At 40.5% G+C, this 22,222-nt stretch overlaps 2 protein-coding genes across 3 annotated transcripts; both read left to right on the forward strand.

Annotated features, from left to right (window-relative positions):
• The first annotated feature begins 1,736 nt into the window (after positions 1 to 1,736).
• Positions 1,737 to 7,958, forward strand: LOC309694071 (transferrin receptor protein 1-like). Of its 2 annotated transcripts, XM_082513812.1 has the most exons (17): positions 1,737 to 1,812; positions 2,308 to 2,535; positions 2,642 to 2,828; positions 2,919 to 3,144; positions 3,224 to 3,346; positions 3,800 to 3,895; positions 4,223 to 4,362; positions 4,461 to 4,612; positions 4,701 to 4,820; positions 4,962 to 5,047; positions 5,383 to 5,446; positions 5,899 to 5,966; positions 6,068 to 6,132; positions 6,246 to 6,339; positions 6,453 to 6,674; positions 6,933 to 7,091; positions 7,374 to 7,958. In XM_082513812.1, the coding sequence occupies exons 2-17, from the start codon at positions 2,334 to 2,336 to the stop codon at positions 7,614 to 7,616; spliced, it is 2,247 nt and encodes a 748-aa protein (XP_082369938.1). In that variant the 5' UTR covers positions 1,737 to 1,812; positions 2,308 to 2,333; the 3' UTR covers positions 7,617 to 7,958. The 2 variants fall into 2 exon arrangements, with proteins under 2 accessions (XP_082369938.1, XP_082369939.1); XM_082513813.1 differs by lacking the exon at positions 1,737 to 1,812 and having other exon boundaries at positions 2,352 to 2,535.
• Positions 7,959 to 8,527: 569 nt separating this feature from the next.
• On the forward strand, positions 8,528 to 21,073 carry LOC309694070 (transferrin receptor protein 1-like). Its single transcript, XM_082513811.1, has 18 exons — positions 8,528 to 8,820; positions 10,468 to 10,517; positions 11,172 to 11,409; positions 11,770 to 11,941; positions 12,068 to 12,293; positions 12,373 to 12,495; positions 13,080 to 13,175; positions 13,525 to 13,664; positions 13,763 to 13,914; positions 14,003 to 14,122; positions 15,173 to 15,258; positions 15,558 to 15,621; positions 15,751 to 15,818; positions 15,920 to 15,984; positions 16,098 to 16,191; positions 16,305 to 16,526; positions 18,307 to 18,465; positions 18,869 to 21,073. The coding sequence occupies exons 2-18, from the start codon at positions 10,485 to 10,487 to the stop codon at positions 19,109 to 19,111; spliced, it is 2,301 nt and encodes a 766-aa protein (XP_082369937.1). The 5' UTR covers positions 8,528 to 8,820; positions 10,468 to 10,484; the 3' UTR covers positions 19,112 to 21,073.
• The last annotated feature ends 1,149 nt before the right edge of the window (positions 21,074 to 22,222 follow it).

A 22,222-nucleotide genomic window follows, 5' to 3' on the forward strand; every position in this document is an offset into this window, starting at 1 on the left:
CACCTCTGATTGTCAGCAGAGGCTCTACTTTTGGCTCTGTATGATGTCACTGAGAGCAGCAGCTTAGCTACACAGCAGCCCCACCACCTGCTGTTAAACCTTTTTGTCTGTAAGCAGCAGCCAATCAGTTGGAAAAAGCCTGCCTGTGCGTTGTGCTGACCCCAGGCCATGTGCGACACTTTGGTTGTTCCTTACCTTTTTATTAAAGAAGTGTACCAACTCACTGTTTGGTTTTTTTTGTAAAATTCTTTTTTTCCATTTTATTTTTGTTTATTTACTTTTTTAAGGGAAATTCCAGAAAAACTTTGTAGCTCTGTTTTTTAAGGCCACTGCTTTTGGTGATTGACCTACCTACTTGTGTGCCAGCCAATGCACAACTTGCATGAAAAACAACAGAGATGCAGAAAGCAGAGTTTGAACAAAAAACAGACTTTATGCATTAATTTACTCAAGTCTATGTCCCAGGATAGAGCTGGATAAAATGACCAAAAACTGCAGCCCATTCTCTGATTAGGAGATTATCAACGAGTGTTTGGTGGCCTCAAATGTCCTGAGAAAAAATAAGCATTTGAGAATGTACCCAGTACCATTGAAGACGGTTAGAGCTGAAGAAAACTTTGTTTTTTCTTTTCACTATTCTGAAAACAAAAAGTCAGAATTCTCACACTAATCTCACAATTCTGACATTTCTTGGCATTTCTGAGGTTTTTCAGAATTCACTGAGAAAAAAAGTGAGTGGCCCTAATCCTTGACCTTTCCAGGGTGTAACCTGCCTCTCACCCCATGACAGCAGCGATAGGCTCCAGCCCCCTGCGACCCTGAATTGGATAAGTAGAAGAAAATGGTCCGTCTTTTAAAATGCATGTACAGCCATTACAAGCATACAGACTAATTTCACTTTAGGTCAAGTTTACACCATAACAGTGTTACCCAGTCAGTATCACATCACTTTGTTGTTGAATTTCAAATTAAAAGTCTGCTGAAATGTCATAAGTGCAGTTTTTTCTTCACATTCAGAATGCCATTATAAGGAAACCTCGTGTTTCCACGGACTCATTTCACTTTAGATCAACAGCACACACTCTCACCGTCTTACTCATTCAATATTAGGTCAATCTGGTTTTTAATTTTACTTTAAGTGAAAAGTATACACCTTCACAGTGTTACTCAATTAATATCAAATTATTTCAAAAATAATAGCAGTTTGAAATCTGACCTTTTTTTTTACCTGAAATTCTGAATGCCATTATATGGAAATTTAATCCCCCCACAGCAGTTATCTGATTTATATTTCTTACTTTGTTACGCTCTCGCTAGATCCTTATTCTACATGGAAACGACACCAGCATTCTTCCCTCTATGGTTCACCTTTTGCAGTCATACCGCAAATCATTGTGAGCAGGGAGACAATGTCAGGGTTTCAGTGAAGTTCACTAAGACAAAGTCTACAAATGAACAAAAACACTTTACTGGTAATTCTGTTGTTTGCTGGGTAATTTCCCCTGAATGTGTATTTTAGCCCGTCTTGTTTAGATTCCTGGCCAATTCTAGTTACACGCAGTGTCTGATAACTATTAATCTACAGTTAAACTTGACTAAGGAGATTAAAAACCTGAAAGACAAGTTTCATTTCGGTAAAAACTGAAATGGAGCTTTTTGCAATTCTGGAGAACAGAAAGAGTAAAAAGGTCCTTCCCTGCCCACCACCTCCTCTTTTAATATACAACAAATCAGGAAGCAGATCCCCACTTTCTTTTTGCCACCAAAGACGGTGACCATCCACCTTTTTTAGGCTCTCGGGAATCTCAAATAGTAAGTTCAGTTTATTAACTCTTGAGGAGACTGTTTGACAAATTGTTGATATGATGCTGTTTTATATCAAATTGAATTGAATAATCTTTCTGCTTTATTTTCACTATTCAAGCAAATATTTTTTTGGATGGTTTTCTCATACATCATTATCTGTGATGTGTTTTGAGCACACAGGAAATATATGCAGGTTAAGAGACAAGTTACCTCAAGAAAAAGACTGGGAAGGTGAAAGTAGGGCTAGAAAGAGTAGATGATTGTGAAAGTGAAAGGAGACAGCTTTCCTGTGTTCATAGTTTTTGAGAGCCTGTCATCTGATTTTAACACAGCAAAAATGCATTTAAATGATGAGTTATTTGTTAGAGGCATGTTTATGAAGAAGGAAAATTACTTTTTTCACAGCGTGGGAAATCAAAAGCTGGTCTAATGACTTATGATGTCGTTTGGAAAATACAGAAGTGATATATTCTGATTACCATGATTTTTTGTTTTTGTCAGTTTAACAGTAAACCACACTTCTACACATGATTCAACCTACCCAGAATATGGAAGATGACACCAGGCATGTGGAGATTATAGAGTCATCTGGCATAAATGAGCCGTTTGAGGTTGGAGATCACCTCAATCACAAGTCAAGCCGCAAACAATACGTCCCTCAAAAATGTAGATGTACACCCAAAGTCCTCTGCTTCATAGCAGCTGCTATCATCCTCGTCTTCATCTTCGGTAAGAAAGCAAGTTAAAAGAGGAAGCTGTGGTTTTGTAGTCAGTTGAGTCACTTAATTCAGTTGATCTGTTCCCATCCCTTATCTGGAATCACTGCCACTTTCAGGCTATTTGATTGGCTACCTGGTCCATCGGAATAAGGATTTGGCTCCCACCTGTGCACCCTCTGCTCTCCGTTATGAAGACGTTTCTGTCGCCCATGAGACCGGTGCTGCTCCCCTCATGGACTGGGATGATGTGAAAAAGCTTCTTGCTGAAAAACTGACTACATCCAGTATGGACGCTGTCCTTGGGTGAATAGAAGCTCCATGCACTGCACACATTTTGTTATGTGTGTTGTAGTTTTAACAGTAAGTAACCCGTTTTTGTTTTCCCTGTCACAGTCAGCTGACCAGTAGCAACCACCGGGCTGGTTCTCCTGGTGATGAAGATCTGGGGAACAAGGTGATAACAAAGTTTAAGGAGTACGGCATGAAGACCTGGACTGATGAGCACTTTGTCAAGGTTCAGGACCCCCCAGCATCTGGATACAACAGAATAGTTTTCAAGAACGGATCAGAGGAACGTCCAACGGGTTTCCTGTCCTACAGCGCCAGTGGAACAGCAAGGGTAATCAGAAGGCTAAATTATGAGTAGGACAAATGTACAGTGACACTTGCAGTGACATTTCTGTTTCTGATGGCTCCAGGGTGCAGTGCTGTATGCCCATTATGGACAGGAAGATGACCTGAGGCAGTTAAAGGACATGAACATCGACATGAATAACAGGGTGATGCTGGTCAGAGCTGGAAGGATCAGCTTTGCTGAGAAGGTGGGTGGTTTCAAAATAAGGTGGAACATCATTTGAACAGGACTTTATTCCCTGTGGTACTTGTCAATATTTGTAGATGTCCTCTGTTCTTAACCTTCAGTAGAATTCCATTAGAATTTTCGTGTGTGTGTTTCTGTACAGGCGAGACCTTCCGAACTATATGACCTTTTAAGATCTGCAGATTTATATTTTCATACTTTTCTCATAATCTTTCTCCTCCTTTCCTTCATCTGCCTCCTCCATCACTGCATTCTCCTTTGTCATCTCCATCTCATCCTCTTTCTCCCCAACTGAATCAGAATCATACTTTATTCATCGCAGAAGAAATTATGTAAACAAAGACTCGCGTTTCCCCTTTTTACCATGAAACTTCGTTTTATATTATGTGATTCATTCGAATAATTTTACTGTTGGTGATCTTAGCTTCCCATTCCCTTGTTTCTCTGCTTATAGGTAGCCAATGCAGCCAAAGTGAACGCCTCTGCTGTGCTGATCTACCCAGACCCTGCTGATTACTCGATCGGCGAGAGCACTCCACTCTTTGGACATGTGAGTGAAGACAGTTTTTACTCCTCAGGTGTAAATCACCTGGGAAAATACTCAGATGAGTACACTGAAGGAAAGGTGAAGACTGTTGTTTAAATATGAAATGAGAGGACAGATGTTTGACATGTCGACAATACACATGTTGTGAAGTGCATTTAAACCTAGCACTGTTCATAAGAGGAAGTAGTTGCGCTTCCTCTACCAGTGCAATAATCTAAATGATAACCACAATAATAATGGGGTTCATGTGTTTAGTTTGATTAAAGCTACCTTTGAAAAGATGTCATGATCCACTCAAAGATCATCTTTTCATCTGTCTGATTCCCACAGGTCCACATGGGCTCTGGGGATCCCTACACCCCAGGCTTCCCCTCCTTCAACCACACCCAGTTTCCACCTGTGCAGTCTTCAGGCCTGCCAAATATTTTGGCTCAGACTATCACAATGGGCATGGGAATGAACATTCTGAGGTAAGACTCACAAACATCATACTGGTATCAGAAAGATGGTTGAAGCTTGTAATAAACAGGGCATCAATAAAGGGTTGATGTTTGTCTGCATCCCACAGGCAGCTCGGGGGTAGACCTCAGCCAAATGGTTGGGGGAGCATCAATAGACTCGGAGATGAGAGCGATGTTATTACTGTGGAAGTCAACAATGTCCTTACTGAGAAAAGGATAAATAATTTCTTTGGGGTCATCAAAGGCTTTGTGGATGCAGGTACAGCAAAGATGAATAATGAGAGAGATCCTGTGATCAGGAAATATGGAAACGATGCGAGTGATGAATGTCCTGTGACCGTCTGCAGATCGATACGTGGTCATTGGGGCCCAGAGGGATGCGTGGGGCCCGGGCTTTGGAGCATCAACCGTGGGCACCAGCGTCCTCGTAGAGCTGGCGCGTTCCATCTCTGACATGGTGGAGAACGGTGAGCACCTATCGGTAGCTGATGTTTGGTTTTTAATTTCCAAATAAAATGATCCTGGACGTACACTTCACGTCAGATACTGAGCAGCTAAAGAACATGCTGGCTTCATGAGTTTGATTAATTGTGTTTCCACTTTGATAGATGGATTCAAACCGAGGAGGAGTATTGTGTTTGCGAGCTGGAGTGCGGGAGAGTATGGGAGTGTTGGCGCCACCGAGTGGTTGGAGGTAAGAAGTGCATGGCAAAGGTTCAGATTAGCTGCATTTTTCTTTTACTCAACAAAAATAAATCTTCTCATTGTACTTTTTTTGCGATTTCCTTCATCTTTGGTGCTAAAAGAGACCCCCCCCCAAAATGCATGAGATATCAATGGAAAGCCCAGGATGTTTTCTACTTCGTACATCAGGATTTCTTTTTAGGATAGCTCAAATAAGTCAAAAGATGTAGACCAAAAACAAATGCCCATTAAAGAAGACGTAAATGAATAGACTTATTCTGAGGAGGATAATTATTAGTGATTGTGCTCAGTCTCATTCATATATTGGATATTTCTTTGTTCCAGGGTTATCTGTCCTCTCTGAGCATGAAAGCATTCACCTACATCAACCTGGACGGCATTGTGACAGGTATTGGTTGCCATGGATGCAGACTTCTTGTACTCATGAAGCTGGAATGTGCAGAAAATAGGTTTAAATATTAAAGAAATTTCTTCCAGTCAGAGAATGGTGCATATAATTAAATTTTTGCTTGATGCATAAAGTTAAAAGATTAAAACTAATAAAACAAGTTTTAAAAAGAGACTTTTCCATTTGATTACATTTTGTATGATGAATTATGCAGAAAAAGTAGAATTGGGCTGAAAGATCTATTGCTTTATCACCTATTCAGGTTGTAAATCGTGTTTTTAAAAAGTAACTAAGTAATTAATTACTTTTGAAAATAAGTAATCAGTAAAGTAACGGGATTATTTTTTTGGGGAAGTAATCAGTAATTAGTTACTGATTACTTTTTTCAAGTAACTTGACCAACACTGCTTATGTTTGAGGATAACTAAATATTAGTGGTCTTGTTATTCTAGGTCAGAATGGGTTTAAAGTAGCAGCCAGCCCGTTGCTGCACAGCCTGGTCCAAAACGCTCTGAAAGAGGTAACTCCACAGCTGATCTCTTCTGCAGAAATAATTCTGTTGGTCAGTTTTATTTGTAAAATAAAACAAGAGTTTAATCAAAGTATTTGTTTTCTTCTTAGGTGAACTATGACAAGGACAAGTCTCTTCTTTCTCAGTTTGGAAAGAACAACTGGGAGTCTGCTATGTGAGTCCGTCTAATTAAAGATAACAAAGTATAGCCAGTGATGATTATCACAGCCTTCTTGTTTGAAAGTAGGCTGTCATTCTCACTCTTCTTTTTTGCGTTTGATTTTGAAGTCTGGAGCCTCTGAGGATGGACAGTGCTGCGTATCCTTTCCTCGCCTTCTCCGGCATTCCCTCAGTCGCTTTCAGATTCCACTCTGGAAGTTCAGTAAGTGAATTCTTCTGTACTACAAGTTCTTAAATAGTTTCTGAACTCTTTTAACTAATGCCAACTTTGTAGATCTGAGAGTAATTCTTAAAACATCCTGTGTGCCTCCTCAGGACTACCCGCACTTTGGCACAAACCTGGACACCCGAGAAAACCTGAACTCTGTCACAGCCAGCCAGGTTCCTCAGCTGGCTGTGAGAGCGGGCCAGTTTGCAGGTCACATAGCACTGAGGCTGGTCCATGACCACCTGCTGCAGATGGACCTGAAGAAGTACAACCAGCTCATACGCAGCCACGTGGTTCAGATTAATGGGAAGGTCAAGGCTGTTCAGAGGGTGAGTGCTCACCAGTGTCCTTGTAAATGAAGATAGTATTTACCTTGTTGAGAGCAGGGCTGCAGAAATCAGGAGCAACTTGACTGTTGTCGTGTTTTTCATCACTCAACTTAAATATGATCAGTTTTGAATCAGTTTGTTTTGCCTGGTTACTCCTCTCATCATAGAAGACAAAGCTGTGGTCAGGTCTTGAATGTCCAGCTTACTAACTCGAGTTTGTGGGAGAAAAGTCATCCCTGCATGTTTGTGTGCTTGCAGATGCAGCCCCAGCTGTTGCCCAAAGCTCTGACAGTGCGGTGGTTGATCATGGCCTCTGGCTCCTACAGCCGTGCCTCTAGCGCGCTGGCAGCCGACATCCAGAACAGTGACCTGGAGGACATCGAGATGTGCCGCGTGATCAATGACCGCATCATGACGGTAAGGGGGAAAAAACTCAGTCTATCAAGTTTAGTTGATTTCACAAGCTGCCACCTCTGCTTTTGATGAGCTGAAATTACAACTTTAGTGATGGTTTAGCTACCTTTGGATCGTATATTAAATGGGATGCATCACATTTTAATCACAGTCAAGTGTAATAGTTGATGTAGGTAGTCTTCAGTGTCTGCTTTCTGCTTTTCAAAGGACGGGACTGTCCAATAAATTTGTTGATAACGTTGGTTTTTATCCAGCTCTTTCATGATGTCCGTCTTCTTGCTATAGGTGGAAAGGAACTTCCTGTCACCCTACGTTTCTCCGATAGACAGCCCCTTCCGTCACATCCTGCTGGGCTCCGGTCCCCACACCCTCAAAGCTCTGACCAACCACCTCGACTCTTTGACGACTGCCGACCCCGACGCAGACGCCGAGCTGTTCCGCAACCAGTTTGCCCAGGCGACCTGGACCATTCAGACCTGTGCCAACTCCCTAGCAGGGGACATCTGGTCTCTGGATAATGAAATCTAGAAAAGTCCTTTTCCCTCCCTTGTTCATGGTTTGGCCCTCTTATTACAACAGGCAGTGCTGTTGTGATTAATCACCACGTTTTCAGTGGATATCTACTAAGTCATCATATTGTTTTCACAATGTTCATTTGTTAAAAGTGCCGTATGATGACAATAAGTCAATGACTTTCTATAGTTTACCATGAGGAAAACTGTTTTTTTTTTGTTCTACTATTGCTGCTGCGGTGTTCAAACCTGAGCTTTATTTTTTTTTATCACTAGCTAAAATATCTCATACTGTGATAGATACAGAAATTTCCGATTGATTTTTACAGAAGCACCAGTGTATAAAGATTTGCAATAATCAGCGGCATTAAAAATAAAAACAACAACAACAACAACAAAACAACGCAAAGCCCTGATTATATGCATGAATTTAATAAAGTGATCTGAATCAAATACGAAACACATTTCCTGGCATTGGAGCTAATCTGTGCAGACCTGTCAAAGCAGGGGAGAAGGTCCTCAACCATGTGGCACTGAAACAGAACCCACGTGTTTATTTATTGAGTTATTTATTTATCAGTGGCAGGGGTCACTATAAATAGTTTTTAATCACCTTTCATATAAAAGTATAATTATCAGGAGCAGTAATTTCCAAAATGTTAATAACAGTAGGTAGTTTTTTTAATATTATGGTGATACTGTTTCCCATAATGTGTACATTCAGTACAAAACTTTGTTTTCGCACACGCGCAATGCGCCTGTTCAACTGAAGAAATTATTTGATTGGTTGAGTAATGTCACGTGGGATGGCTTATAACGTACGCGTTTAACCCGTTTGCTTCCTGTGTACGTCGAGTACCGTAAACACAAAAGAAAAAGCTGCGCATATTAAAAATAACCTTACCGTAAGTTCGTGGAAAGCTGCGCAGAGTAAAATATAAACGATCTGGTTCCACACAGAACGTCATCTGGGTCCAGATCCGGACCGCGATCCGCCCATTGCCTACTCAAGGGTTAGAATAAACAATGTAAATAAAAATATTGTCGTTAGAAAAGATTAGAGGAAGTATGTTACCACTGAGCGGTGACTCCAAACTCGTGATCTCGCCCTTTCACGCCCATTTCTTTCCCAACTGCGCTAAAGATCTTCCTGCTCAGAGAACTGTGTCCCCCGATTTATGATGCTGACATCGGTCACAGAGAGGCAACAGTCTGACACAGTAAGTTCGCCATGTAACACATCAGAGAGAATTTAGATAAGGATAAGCGTAAAAGTGTTGTGCATTTGTTTCATTTGCTCATTAATTTGGGAAAACACACTCTGGTGTAGTGTAGTCTGTGCCGTGGAAAGAGCATTATGTGGCTGTTTGATCACGACTATGTACTAAGATTAGTTTTCAGATCTATATTTCTCACTGTGTAAGACACGGTCTGAGTGACTACAACGACTCTACGTGGAAACAACATCAACACCCGTCCGTGTGCTGCACAGTTTCTGCAGTCATAGCGCGAATTGTTTTGACCTGGGAGCCGAGGTCGAGGTTTCAACTACTGTTTGCTGAGCAGAAAAAGTTTTATTTATTATTATTTTTGTTGTTGTTGTGCAATTCCTTTCGTAATTTCCCCTTAAATGGCCCACATGTCACTGCAGTATGAATGTTGCAGGGTTTTTTTCAGCTTCCATCTGTATTTTAACGACAAGAGGTGCATTTTACGCCCTCCAGTTTAGACTCATTGTCCACTTTAGTCACATGCGTTGTCTGATAACTTTGAATCCACAGCAGAATTCTGCATGTGCGTCCTCTATGACAGTCCTCAGTCAGCAGTGGAAAGCCTCTAAGTGGCTCTGCAGTATCACATATGAGTTAATGAAAAACAATCCTGAGTGATCAGAAACTCTCTTCTGTAATCTTGTCGCGGGTGTAGTGTTTATGTGTTTGACATTATGTGCACGTTTAACAGAAATAATATTTCTTCTGATAATGCACGTACCTGTAGATATGATAAGAACTGTACAGGGAAGCATTACTACATAAGACCCCAGACCCATTTTTACTTTCAAGAAAACTATGGGAGAGTCAGTGTTAAAACTTTAACAGAAACTTTCCTCAACGTGTAAAGAGGTTTCTTATGGGCTGAAGAGATCCTTATGATTAGCTTGTATAGATTCTGTCCCATAGCTGAAGCTTCTTATACAACTTGCCTTTGACTTCTTAACAGTGGAGGAATTATTATTTGATTTGTGATGAATCTGTAAGGTTACCCACTTCCAAAGAGAAGAACAGTCTGTACTTGTTATGGTATTTTCATTTTAATGAAAAGAGAGACAACCACAAATCCACAAAAAAACACATTGCATAAAAGTTATAAATTTATTTGCATTTGTCATTGAGTGAAGGAAGTAGTTGATCCCCTACAAACATCCAGAATTCTGGCTCCCACAGATTTCAATCAAACAATCAATCAATTACAAGCACTCCTGATCGCAACTCTTTATGAGTATAAATCGACCCAGCCCACAGAAACAGTTTATCCATTCCTACCTCGCTACCACGATGGGCGAGACCAAAGAGTCGGTGGTGTCATTGTGTGTCGACCTGTGCAGGACACTTGCCTTTTGCTCCCCTGCCAGCTCTGCCTTTAGGATAAGAAGAATCGGACCAATGACAAGACATGGGATATATTCTTTGGATGTTCCTGCAAGTAAAAAGCAGCAACCCACTGCTCGCACTGTGAGGGATTTAAGTTGAATAAAAAGTTACATTCACGCACCACCTGACTTTAAGTCTCTTTGGAGGATAAAATGCCTGTCATTTAAAGACTTAAACTTGGCTGGAGTAGTCTAACTTTTTGGTTTATCTTCTCAGAATCCTCTGAAGCAGCCATGGACCAAGCAAGATCAGCGATATCCCAAATTGTAAGTATTCAGTGAGTGTTAACAAGCTTAGTATTAAGCTTGAATCCCCCCCTTTATTTATTTATTTTTCCATTTCCACCTCTTAACTGAAAGGTTACTTCAAATATACATTTCACTGTGCAGTATTTCCTTTGGCACAGGGACACTCTACCAAAATCCAATTCACAAACCAAGACACTTTTCTCTTGGGGGATAACACAAACTAAATCCAAATGGAAAATCTGAATCTAACTTACCACCTACCGCATGTAGCGAATCACTAGCCTGCTAGTGCACTGCACTGAAACTGCTCTGGTGTAATGACTGACCTGCTTAGAGGAACTGTCGAGGCCGAACACAAGAACTTCGTTTTTCAGCACTGAGATGGAGGAAATTTGAAGACTTTCAATCAGTAATGACAGTGAAACATTCACTGAGGCAGGAGAGACAGTTGAGGCTTTTGGATTAACAGAAAAGTAAAACGGTGTATCGTCAGCATAGCAGTGGTATGAAATCCTTTGAAACTGTTTAATCGAAGACTCGTGGTAACATATATTAAGAAAACAGAACTGGATCAGTGGGCATGCTGTCTATGATTCCCACCCAGGTTCTATATTCTTTGGTAGTTACTGAAATAATATGTTTTGCTTACCCTGACCTTTTCTGTTTTGTTAGTTTAACAATGAACCACACTCCTACACACGATTCAACTTGCCTGATAATATGGAAGGTGACACCAGCCAGGTGGAGATGATACAGTCGTCTGACATGAATGAGGAGGTTGGGGAGAATGGCGACGAAGGCCACCTTAGTCACAAGTCAAACCGCCAACCACACGTGGCTCAAAACTTTGAATGTACAACCAAGAGCCTCTGCTTCATGGCAGCTACCATCGTCTTCACATTTGTCATTGGTAAGAGAGGGAGAAAGGCATAGTTGGCATATTTCTGTTTGTCTGAGGAGATACTTACGCCTAGAAAGTTACATTTTTTTTAAACATTTTTCATGTGTGTGTGAAAACTTACAAAGTATAATTTTATCATCTGAAAAACATAGCCCAGCTTTGATTTTGCATTCATCTGAGCAACAGTTTGACAGTTTATAGCCATGAATTTAGTCTGGAGGTGTAAGCGCTGATAGTGTACAAACTTTAGGTCTCTTGGTCCCTCACTGGTATTTCAAAATGCTGACTCTGTGCTATGGTCTGGTCTTGGGTGTGTTCCCTTTCCTTATTAGTAATTGTTTCCTCATTTTAAATGACTACCACGTTCAGGCTATTTGACTGGCTACCTGGTTCATAAGAATAAGGATCTGAATTGCTCCTGTGCACCTTCTGAAGATGATATTACCCATAAGACTGGTGCTGTCCCTTTCATGGACTGGGATGATGTGAGAAAACTGCTTGGTGATAAACTAAATACATCCAACTTAGAGATTGCACTAAGGTGAATAGAAACCCCACACATTGTATGTACAGTGCTGTACAAATTTTATGTGCATTGCAGTTTTAAAAGAGAATAACTGGGCCCTGTTTTCTTGCCTCCATTTGTTTTCCCTGTGTTCGTTCACAGTCAGCTGACCAGTAGCAACCACCGGGCTGGTTCTCCTGGTGATGAAGATCTGGGGAACAAGGTGATAAAAAAGTTTAAGGAGTACGGCATGAAGACCTGGACTGATGAGTACTTTGTCAAGGTTCAGGACCCCCCAGCATCTGGATACAACAGAATAGTTTTCAAGAACGGATCAGAGGAACGTCCAACGGGTTTCCTGTCCTACAGCGCCAGTGGAACAGCAAGGGTAATCAGAAGGCTAAATTATGAGTAGGAAAAATGTACAGTGACACTTGCAGTGACATTTCTGTTTCTGATGGCTCCAGGGTGCAGTGCTGTATGCCCATTATGGACAGGAAGATGACTTCAAACAGCTGAACAACATGAACATCAACATGAATAACAGGGTGATGCTGGTCAGAGCTGGAAGGATCAGCTTTGCTGAGAAGGTGGGATGCTTAAAAAGATGCAAAAGTTGTATTAGTAAACTATTCAAACAGGAATTATCTTTCCTGGGGTGACTTGGGTAATATCTGTGCGTGTTGTAATTCCTTGCAAATCTGTCATGTCCCTAAATTGCAATTTGAAAATGTCAAAATATCAAACAGAAGTTTTAGTCCAGTTTAAATCTGGTTTTGGTTTTGTTTTTTGTGTGTGTGTAAAAAGCTTTGACTTCTCTACACTTTTCTTCATCCTCTTTCCTGCATGAGGCTGTGATGAAATAAAGCTTGGAGAACATTTTGTGCATAAATTCAGGAGAGACTGTTTTGCTAAATGGCACAGATTCACACATAGAAGTGACATGTTTAAATCTATCAGATGAACAGGCTTAATATGTGGCAGCTGATGTGACAGGGTAGGCAATAGGGTACTTTGTAAATCTGAGGTCATACTAGTGATACCAGTTTAGTGATTGTGGGACTTAAGTTTACTTCTTTTTGCATGAAACACTGCAAAAAGATGGATGGATTCATGCAAAAATCTTTACTGTTGGTGAACTTAATTTTCCATTGCCTTGTTTCTCTGCTTATAGGTAGCCAATGTAGCCAAAGTGAACGCTTCTGCTGTGCTGATCTACCCAGACCCTGCTGATTACCCTATTGGAAATGATACTTCACTCTTTGGACATGTGAGTGAGGGCAGTTTTAAAATGTCTTGGAATAAAACCCACTGAAGTGCTCTACGTGCTTAGTTTGTTTGATGTTCTCAAGATTCAAAGAATTGGAATGCAGTGGGAGCTTTTCTGGAGTTTTGAGCAAGTGAGGGTGCTACCAAACAAATCATAACTCCCTGGCAATTGTTTAATTCCTGGTCATACAGTATTGCTGGTAGGTTCTGTAGAAGCATAGACAAAAAGACAGACAGGGAATATGAAGACTGATTTGACATGTATTACAAACTCTAAAGTCTGTAAACCTAATACTGTTGCTAAGAGGAAGCAATTGCACTGCATTGTGTTTTTCTTCTGATTCCCACAGGTCCACATGGGCTCTGGGGATCCCTACACCCCAGGCTTCCCCTCCTTCAACCACACCCAGTTTCCACCTGTGCAGTCTTCAGGCCTGCCACATATTTTGGCTCAGACTATCACAACAGGCATGGGAACCAAAATTCTGAGGTAAGACTCACAAACATCATACTGGTATCAGAAAGATTGTCGAAGCTTGTAATAAACAGGGCATCAATAAAGGGTTGATGTTTGTCTGCATCCAACAGGCAGCTCGGGGGTAGAACTCAGCCAAATGGTTGGGAGGGCATCAATAGACTCGGAGATGAGAGCGATGTTATTACTGTGGAAGTCAACAATGTCCTTACTGAGAAAAGGATAAATAATGTCTTTGGGGTCATCAAAGGCTTTGTGGATGCAGGTACAGCAAAGATGAGTAATGAGAGAGATCCTGTGATCAGGAAATATGGAAACGATGCGAGTGATGAATGTCCTGTGACCGTCTGCAGATCGATACGTGGTCATTGGGGCCCAGAGGGATGCGTGGGGCCCTGGCTTTGCAGCATCAAGCGTGGGCACCAGCGTCCTCGTCGAGCTGGCGCGTTCCATCTCTGACATGGTGGAGAACGGTGAGCACCTGTTGATACTTTATACATGCTTCTCTTAGGCACTATCATGGGAAAGCAGATCATTCATTTTCATTGCTATGCAAAGGATACCCAGCTTAATGTATCAGTGAAGCCAGATGGCACGCACCAATTAGTTGAACGACAGGAATGTCTTAAAGCCATAAAGACCTGGCTCTAACTTCCTGCTTCTAAATGAAAACCAAGGCTATCATACTTGGCCCTAACAATTGCATTGTCTTGGAATGAAATAAAACTTTTAGATATCTTGGGGTTGTTTTTGACCAGGATGTGTCTTCAGTTGTTTCAAAGTGCTGGACTGAGAATACTGACAGGGACTAGAAAGAGAAAACATTTCTCCGATACTGTCTTTGCTTCACAGGCTTCATGTTAAATCCTGAATCTTATTCAAAAACCTTAACATTCTCAAAAAAGGTCTTGAATAATCAGGCCCCATCTTATCTTAAAGACCTCACAGTATGTAATTACCCAGGCTGAGTACTTGACTCTCAGTCTGAAGGCCTACTTGTGGTTCTCACAATATTTAAAAGGAGAATGGGGGGGCAGAGCCTTTAGCTTTCAGGGCGCTCTTCTTTGGAACCAACTCCCAGGTGGATTTGGGAGACTGACACCGTTTCTACTTTTAAGATTAGGCTTTAAACTTTCCTTTTTGCTACAGCTTATAGTTATGGCTGGATCAGGTGATCCTGAATCCTCCCTTAGTTATGGTGCTGTGGGCCTCCCATGATGCACTGAGTGCTTCTTTACCCACCTCTTTTTCTTCCTAATTTTTCTTGCTGTTAAGAGGGAGTTTTTATTTTCCACTGTCACCAAGTGCTTCAAGTCTGATTGTTGGCGTGTTCTCTGTTTTACCTCTTTAGCTTGCAATTTGGCTGTATATAGATAAAACTGAATTGGGGAAAAAAACCAAATGAATACGTAACAGTAATGAAATTGATGTAAACTTCACATCAGACGCTAAAGTTTGTCACTGATCAGCTAAAAAACGCGCTGGCTTCATTAGTTTTATTAAATGTGTTTCCACTTTGTCAGATGGATTCAAACCCAGGAGGAGCATGGTGTTTGCCAGTTGGAGTGCAGGAGAGTATGGGAGTGTTGGCGCCACCGAGTGGTTGGAGGTGAGAAATGCAAGGCAAAACTTCATTAATAATGAGTGTACTCTGTTCATGTAAATACACGCTATAATAGCTTAATTTTTCATGTCATATATTCAACAAAGTGATGGAAAAATTTCTCAGAGATTTTGGTTCATATTGACACAATAGCATCAAGCATTTGCTGCACATTTGTCAGTTTCATCTCACATCTGGTTCATGTCTACATGCATAAATTGGCTTATTAGAGAGCAAACATTTGAAAAGATGTACCTAACAAAGTGGCTGAGTATAAATTTATTTTGGCTATTTCTTTGTTCCAGGGTTATCTGTCCTCTCTGAGCATGAAAGCAGTCGCCTACATCAACCTGGACGGCATTGTGACAGGTATTTGCTGCCATGGATGCAGACTTCTTGTACCCCTGAAGCTGTTTAATGTCAAACTTTTACATACACATGCAAAAAGCGTCACTTATGTTTGAGGATAACTAAATATTAGTGGTCTTGTTATTCTAGGTCAGAATGGGTTTAAAGTAGCAGCCAGCCCGTTGCTGCACAGCCTGGTCCAAAACGCTCTGAAAGAGGTAACTCCACAGCTGATCTCTTCTGCAGAAATAATTCTGTTGGTCAGTTTTATTTGTAAAATAAAACAAGAGTTTAATCAAAGTATTTGTTTTCTTCTTAGGTGAACTATGACAAGGACAAGTCTCTTCTTTCTCAGTTTGGAAAGAACAACTGGGAGTCTGCTATGTGAGTCCGTCTAATTAAAGATAACAAAGTATAGCCAGTGATGATTATCACAGCCTTCTTGTTTGAAAGTAGGCTGTCATTCTCACTCTTCTTTTTTGCGTTTGATTTTGAAGTCTGGAGCCTCTGAGGATGGACAGTGCTGCGTATCCTTTCCTCGCCTTCTCCGGCATTCCCTCAGTCGCTTTCAGATTCCACTCTGGAAGTTCAGTAAGTGAATTCTTCTGTACTACAAGTTCTTAAATAGTTTCTGAACTCTTTTAACTAATGCCAACTTTGTAGATCTGAGAGTAGTTCTTAAAACATCCTGTGTGCCTCCTCAGGACTACCCGCACTTTGGCACAAACCTGGACACCCGAGAAAACCTGAACTCTGTCACAGCCAGCCAGGTTCCTCAGCTGGCTGTGAGAGCGGGCCAGTTTGCAGGTCACATAGCACTGAGGCTGGTCCATGACCACCTGCTGCAGATGGACCTGAAGAAGTACAACCAGCTCATACGCAGCCACGTGGTTCAGATTAATGGGAAGGTCAAGGCTGTTCAGAGGGTGAGTGCTCACCAGTGTCCTTGTAAATGAAGATAGTATTTACCTTGTTGAGAGCAGGGCTGCAGAAATCAGGAGCAACTTGACCATTGCTGATATATCAGTATTGACATTGATACAATGATGCCAATACAAGTTTTTAACAAAGGAAACAGAGAAGAGAGAAACACACTTCGACCATGTTATGAGTGTTGATGTTACATAGTTTGTCCACCAGAGGGCATTCTGAGATTTCGCTGTTGACAACATGTAATTGGAATGCCAGAAACACAACAACTATCTGATTACAGGCCTGTACTTCAAAGCTGGAATTCTTCCTATCCAGGTAACTAAAAGGTTTCTGTATTACAAAGAAGTTTCACTTCTTCTTCATTTTTATTTATATGGGGTCAAATCACAACAGTCGCCTCAAGACAATTTATATTGTAAGGTAAAGACCTTACAATAATGCAGAGAAAACCCCAACAGTTAGACGATCACCTATTAGATAGCACTTTGCGACAGTGGGAAGGAAGAACTCCCTTTTAACAATAGAAACCTCTTGCATAACCATGATCAGAAATATGCTTTCTCTTTCTAATCCCTGTCAGTACTCTGGCTGCAGCATTTTGGATCAACTGAAGGCTTAATTCCAGTAGTCCAACCTAGAAGTACTAAATGTATGAACTAGTATCAACATTACTTTGAGTACGATGTTTCTAATTTTAGAGATATTGCACAAATGCAAGAAAGCAGTCCTACATATTTGTTCAATATACACACTGCAGGACATTTGCTGGTCAAAAATGACTTCAAGATTCCTCACAGTGTTACTGGAGGACAAGTTAAGCCATCTATCCTAATGGCATATCCCAGCTACCATGGGGAAGTATACCTTGACCAGGTCAACAGTTTGTTGCAGGGCTTATGTAAGCATGTGTTATGTAAACAGAATTGGTTCTAACACAGAAACCTGTGGAACTCCATAGTTAACCTTGGTGTGTGAAATAAGACTTCCCATTTACATGAACAAATTGTATTGTATTAGATGGATATGATTCAAATCAATGCAGCACACTTACAGCATGCTCTAATGGCTGAAATAAAATATTATGGTCAGCAGTATTGAACGCTGCACTGAGGTCTAGCAGGACAAGAACAGAGGGCATAAGAAGATCATTCGTACCCTTCACTAAAGCTGTTTCTGTGCTGTGAATTCTGAAACCTGACTGAAACTCTTCAAATAAACAATTCCTCTGAGATGATCACTTAGCTGTTTTACTCTTTCAAGAACTTATGAGATAAAGGAAGGTTGGATGATAGAGATGTGATAGTGAGTCTGAGAGGTTAAGAGTTGAGATATTAGGTCTAAGTCACACAGTTGGCATTTTGCCGGCATTTCTTTCTGCCTTCAAATAGACTAAACTTTATTTATATTGCAGCTGTTTTCAGTCTTATAGTCTTCAGTCTTAGCCTGGATATGTTGAGTTTGCTTTGGGCTCTGAGCAGAATCGGGCAAAGCGTAAACGATTAATCCAAGACTTAATTAGAGTAAAAGAAGATTATTTTGAAACTACATTTTTATTTTATTAATTAAGGACTCATTAACAACTACATAAAAAAGAAATGTTATATTTAGTTAAATGAAATCTATTTATCTAGTTGAAAGCAAGTTGAAGAGATGTAGAGTAACGTCACCTCTCTTACTCTTTTGCCCAGACTCTGGTCAGATCTTGCACGTCCAGTTAGCAAATTGAGTTTATTGTGAAAACTAAATCACTCCTGCATATTTGTCTGCTTCCAGTTGCAGCCCCAGCTGTTGCCCAAGACCCTGACTGGGCAGTGGTTGGTCATGGCCTCTGGCTCCTACAACCGTGTCTCTAACATATTGACAGCTGACATCCAAAACAGCGACCTGGAAAACGTGGAGATGTGCCGCATGATCAATGACCGCATCATGACGGTAAGGCTTCCAACACTCAGTAATTCTTCCTGAGAAATTCTGTGGAAAATATGGACATATCTTAGCAATTGTTGCTGTTATTGTAAATATTTCCTTCTTTTGAACTGATATCAAGGCTTATAAAGTGGAGACAACAATAAAGCTAAAGCTAAGCTGCTATCTGAGCTTTTGGCCAAAGGATTTCATATATTTTAGTGTGGTTTAGCTACTTTTGTGTCATATTTAAAATGGAATACGTCATATTTTATTTTACTGCATTACTTTTTATCTACTGTAAAGCGCAATAGTATTCAAGGTAGTTTTCTTTTTAGCTGCTAATTGCCTCCTTTTATATGACAGAAAAGTCTGGTGACCCAGAACACTTTTAACAAACTCCTCCATGTTCCTCCTCCTGTTACTATAGGTGGAAAGGAACTTCCTGTCACCCTACGTTTCTCCGATAGACAGCCCCTTTCGCCACATCCTGCTGGGCTCCGGCCCCCACACCCTCAAAGCTCTGTCCAGCCACCTCGACGCTCTGAAGTCTGCCAGCCCAGAGGCCAACGCCGAGCTGTTCCGCAACAAGCTTGCCCAGGCGACCTGGACCATTCAGGCCTGTGCAAACTCCCTAGCAGGGGACATCTGGTCTCTGGATAATGAATTCTAGAAAAGTCCTTTGCCCTCCCTTGTTCATGGCTTGGCCCTCTTATTACAACTGGCGGTGTGACAGCCAGTATGATGGTGTGATTAACAGACAGTTTTTTAATGGATTTCCACAAAGTCATCACATCTGTTCCACAGTGTTCATTTTCCTTTTTCTAAAATTTTCCATAAAACCAATATATGATATGTCATGATAGAAAATATGTGAGCCTTCCGCTTAAAAATACTTGCACAAAGAAAAAAACAAATCTTGAATTTGAACCTGTGGTATTTTAAATATCACGATCTTCAATACTTTGGCCCTCATCATGTCATGCCAATATCATAGCTACAAGCCACTGAGCACAGATGGTTGGTGTGCCAGTGGTTGGAAAGCGGTCCTGCCATCTGAATCCAAAGACGCTTCTGAGGCACCGCGTGTTGAACGAGTTGAGTCGTCTCATTTAGGTGATCCAGGTTTCACGTCCATACAGTAAGGGGCTGTTGACACAGGGCTGCTACACTTTGATCTTTGTGTGGTCAGTCAGCACTTTATTTTTACACACCCTGCAGGACAAAAAGGCCACGATAGTGTTTACCTTCCTGAGTCATCAACTGAGTTCCATATTAAGTGAGAGGGTAGTGTTGATGGTAGAACCCAGGAAAGTTATTTTAACTGCACGGGTGCAGATATTCATAGTGATGGAGGGAGGGGTGAGGCCATCTTATGCACAGATGTTCATCTTTTTTCTGGCTGACAATGAGCCCAAACTACTTACACAAAGATTAGAGGATGCTCGTCAGTCTCTGGAGGATAGCCTCAGTGTGGGCCACGAGGGTAAAGAGCATCTCCCTGATTAAGTACTATCCTGACTTTGGTCTTCAAGCACAGAAAACAGCAAATGTGACTATGACTTTGACCTTTTTGGGTAAGGACTAATTAGGATCTCATTGTGTGCATATTTAGCTAAAAAAATGACAAATACTGTAGGAGGAGTAGCGATTATTGATTATGAAAGGATGGACGGACAATGTATACCTCTGGCTTAAGCTCATCCTTTGTCCTATACCATGGAGAACATCAGTCCTTTGGCTGGATGAAATAAAAATGTAAAATAACCATCACAGTATCACTTTAGCAAAAGCATCTCAGAGTACCTGATATTAAAATCAGAGGCCAGAGCTTTTTCATGTGATGGATCATCTAAAGAAGCACAGTTTCTGAACCATCGTTTCAGGTCATGATAATTCACTATCATTACCAGCTGTTGCTAATGTTTGGATTAGCTGGGATGTCTTCTTGTCCAATATTGTCTGGAAAACTTTAAGCTAACTGCAGTGGTTTCATCCTGATTTGTTTGAAAAAATAATAAAGGTGGCACCTCACTCTTCTCTTTTTATTGCATTTGTTAAACCTGCTTCTGCTTGTTTCACCTTAAAGTACTGCAATTTTAGCTAAAATTGGAAGAGACCACTAGCCTCAACAGTGTAGGGGAGTAGGGCACGTGAAGTAATGACTACTGTATTCTACCAAAGATATGATTTTACGACAAAAAATGCACTTATTTGGGTACATGGTTTCAAGGTGTAAGGTTTAATCTCTCATCTGGCCCAGCTGATCTGTTCCATCTTCAAGCTCTATTATTGAAGGAATTTTGTGTTACAAACACTTACCATGGCCACAGCATTGTGGTCCAGTATTATTTCCATAACTAATCACCACTCTACACTGTGGATTTAGTTTGAATGAATAAAACTACATTTTACCTTTTGATGAATTTGTTGAGATTTCCTTTGTTCCTTTTTTTTCGTTTCATGTCTCCAATGGAGAGCCGAGCTTCTGTATGCTGAAAGAGGTTCAGATAATTTTCTTGATTTCTGTTAAGATCAAAAGTTGGTGAACTTGGAAAAAAAATGTAAAATTCCTTTGTGTTTGCAAATTGTTAAAATATTCAGCTAAAAAAACAAATAAACTGTGAACACATTTTCTTGGCCTTACAGTTTTCTTCTTCAATAAACACAACTATTTGAGTTTTGCTTAATTATTCACATTGAGGTGTAGTAGAGGTGAGTGGACTCATCCAAATATCACTAGTATCGATACCAACACTGTTATTGGTATTGGACTGATAGTAACACTAAGTATGTAGCCCACTGAAGTGTGTTAAATGATTTAAAATAAAAATTAACCTCAAATGTGCAATGTAAAAAATGCCTATTTTATTTATAGCCTATGGAATATTTAAATGACCGAAGTCGAAAAATAAAGTTTTAAAATAGAAAAATTATATATTTTAAACTGAAGCATGTAAAAGATCCTCGATGGCGTAGAAAGATAAAGTAAAGCTGGAAATTGGCTGAATATGTTCCATTTAAATGTAAATTTGCAAAGTCTGACTTTATGCAACTTAATAGTTAATAAGTATTCATGTCAATGATTAATTAGTTTTTCGTTTCTTTTTTGTCTGTATTAAAGCCCATTCATTTAGTGTCCTTTTTCAAAATGATCCCGTAAACACAAAAAGCTGCTGTGACACAATTTGACCGGAAGATGGACACAAAGTAAAGAAATCGTTAGTGCATCATTTGGCATTTGTGCTTTTTCCAGCGTGTTCAGGCAGGTGAATCTAATTCAAATCGGACCGTCAGCGGCTCGTAAACGTTTTATTCTCAATGACTTTCGGAATAACGTACGTCCGAAAAAGATTTTTTTGTTATAAATGAGCTGATTTGTCATAAAAACCTATCATCTATGTTAGTTCACAGAGTGCGTTCACCACCACCAAATCATAGCGCATTCTTCTAATGACTTGGGCAGCTTTTAATTGTATCAGGGTATAAAATCAAGGGGAACAGGAGCTAGAGGTCCTACCTCATTCCCTATCCCTGTTGTTCTCTTTAAATACACCCAGTTGTTCTTTGTAGGAATCTCTGTAAGTGAAATATCTGAACACGTCCACAGAGGCTTCATTTCAGTTTGCAGAGACAACTGTCAGCAAGGTGGTAGCATGAAAAATCTAAATGGGAGAATATTTCTTTAAGAGTGGGATGACAAAGTGAATGCGCAACAGAGATATGAGAAAATAAAAGACGTCTCACTTCGCTACTTATTCCTGCGGTGAAACAAACCAACCTA

Source organism: Aulonocara stuartgranti (genome assembly GCF_965226115.1).
Source record: "Aulonocara stuartgranti genome assembly, chromosome: 18".
NCBI classification, from domain to species: domain Eukaryota; kingdom Metazoa; phylum Chordata; class Actinopteri; order Cichliformes; family Cichlidae; genus Aulonocara; species Aulonocara stuartgranti.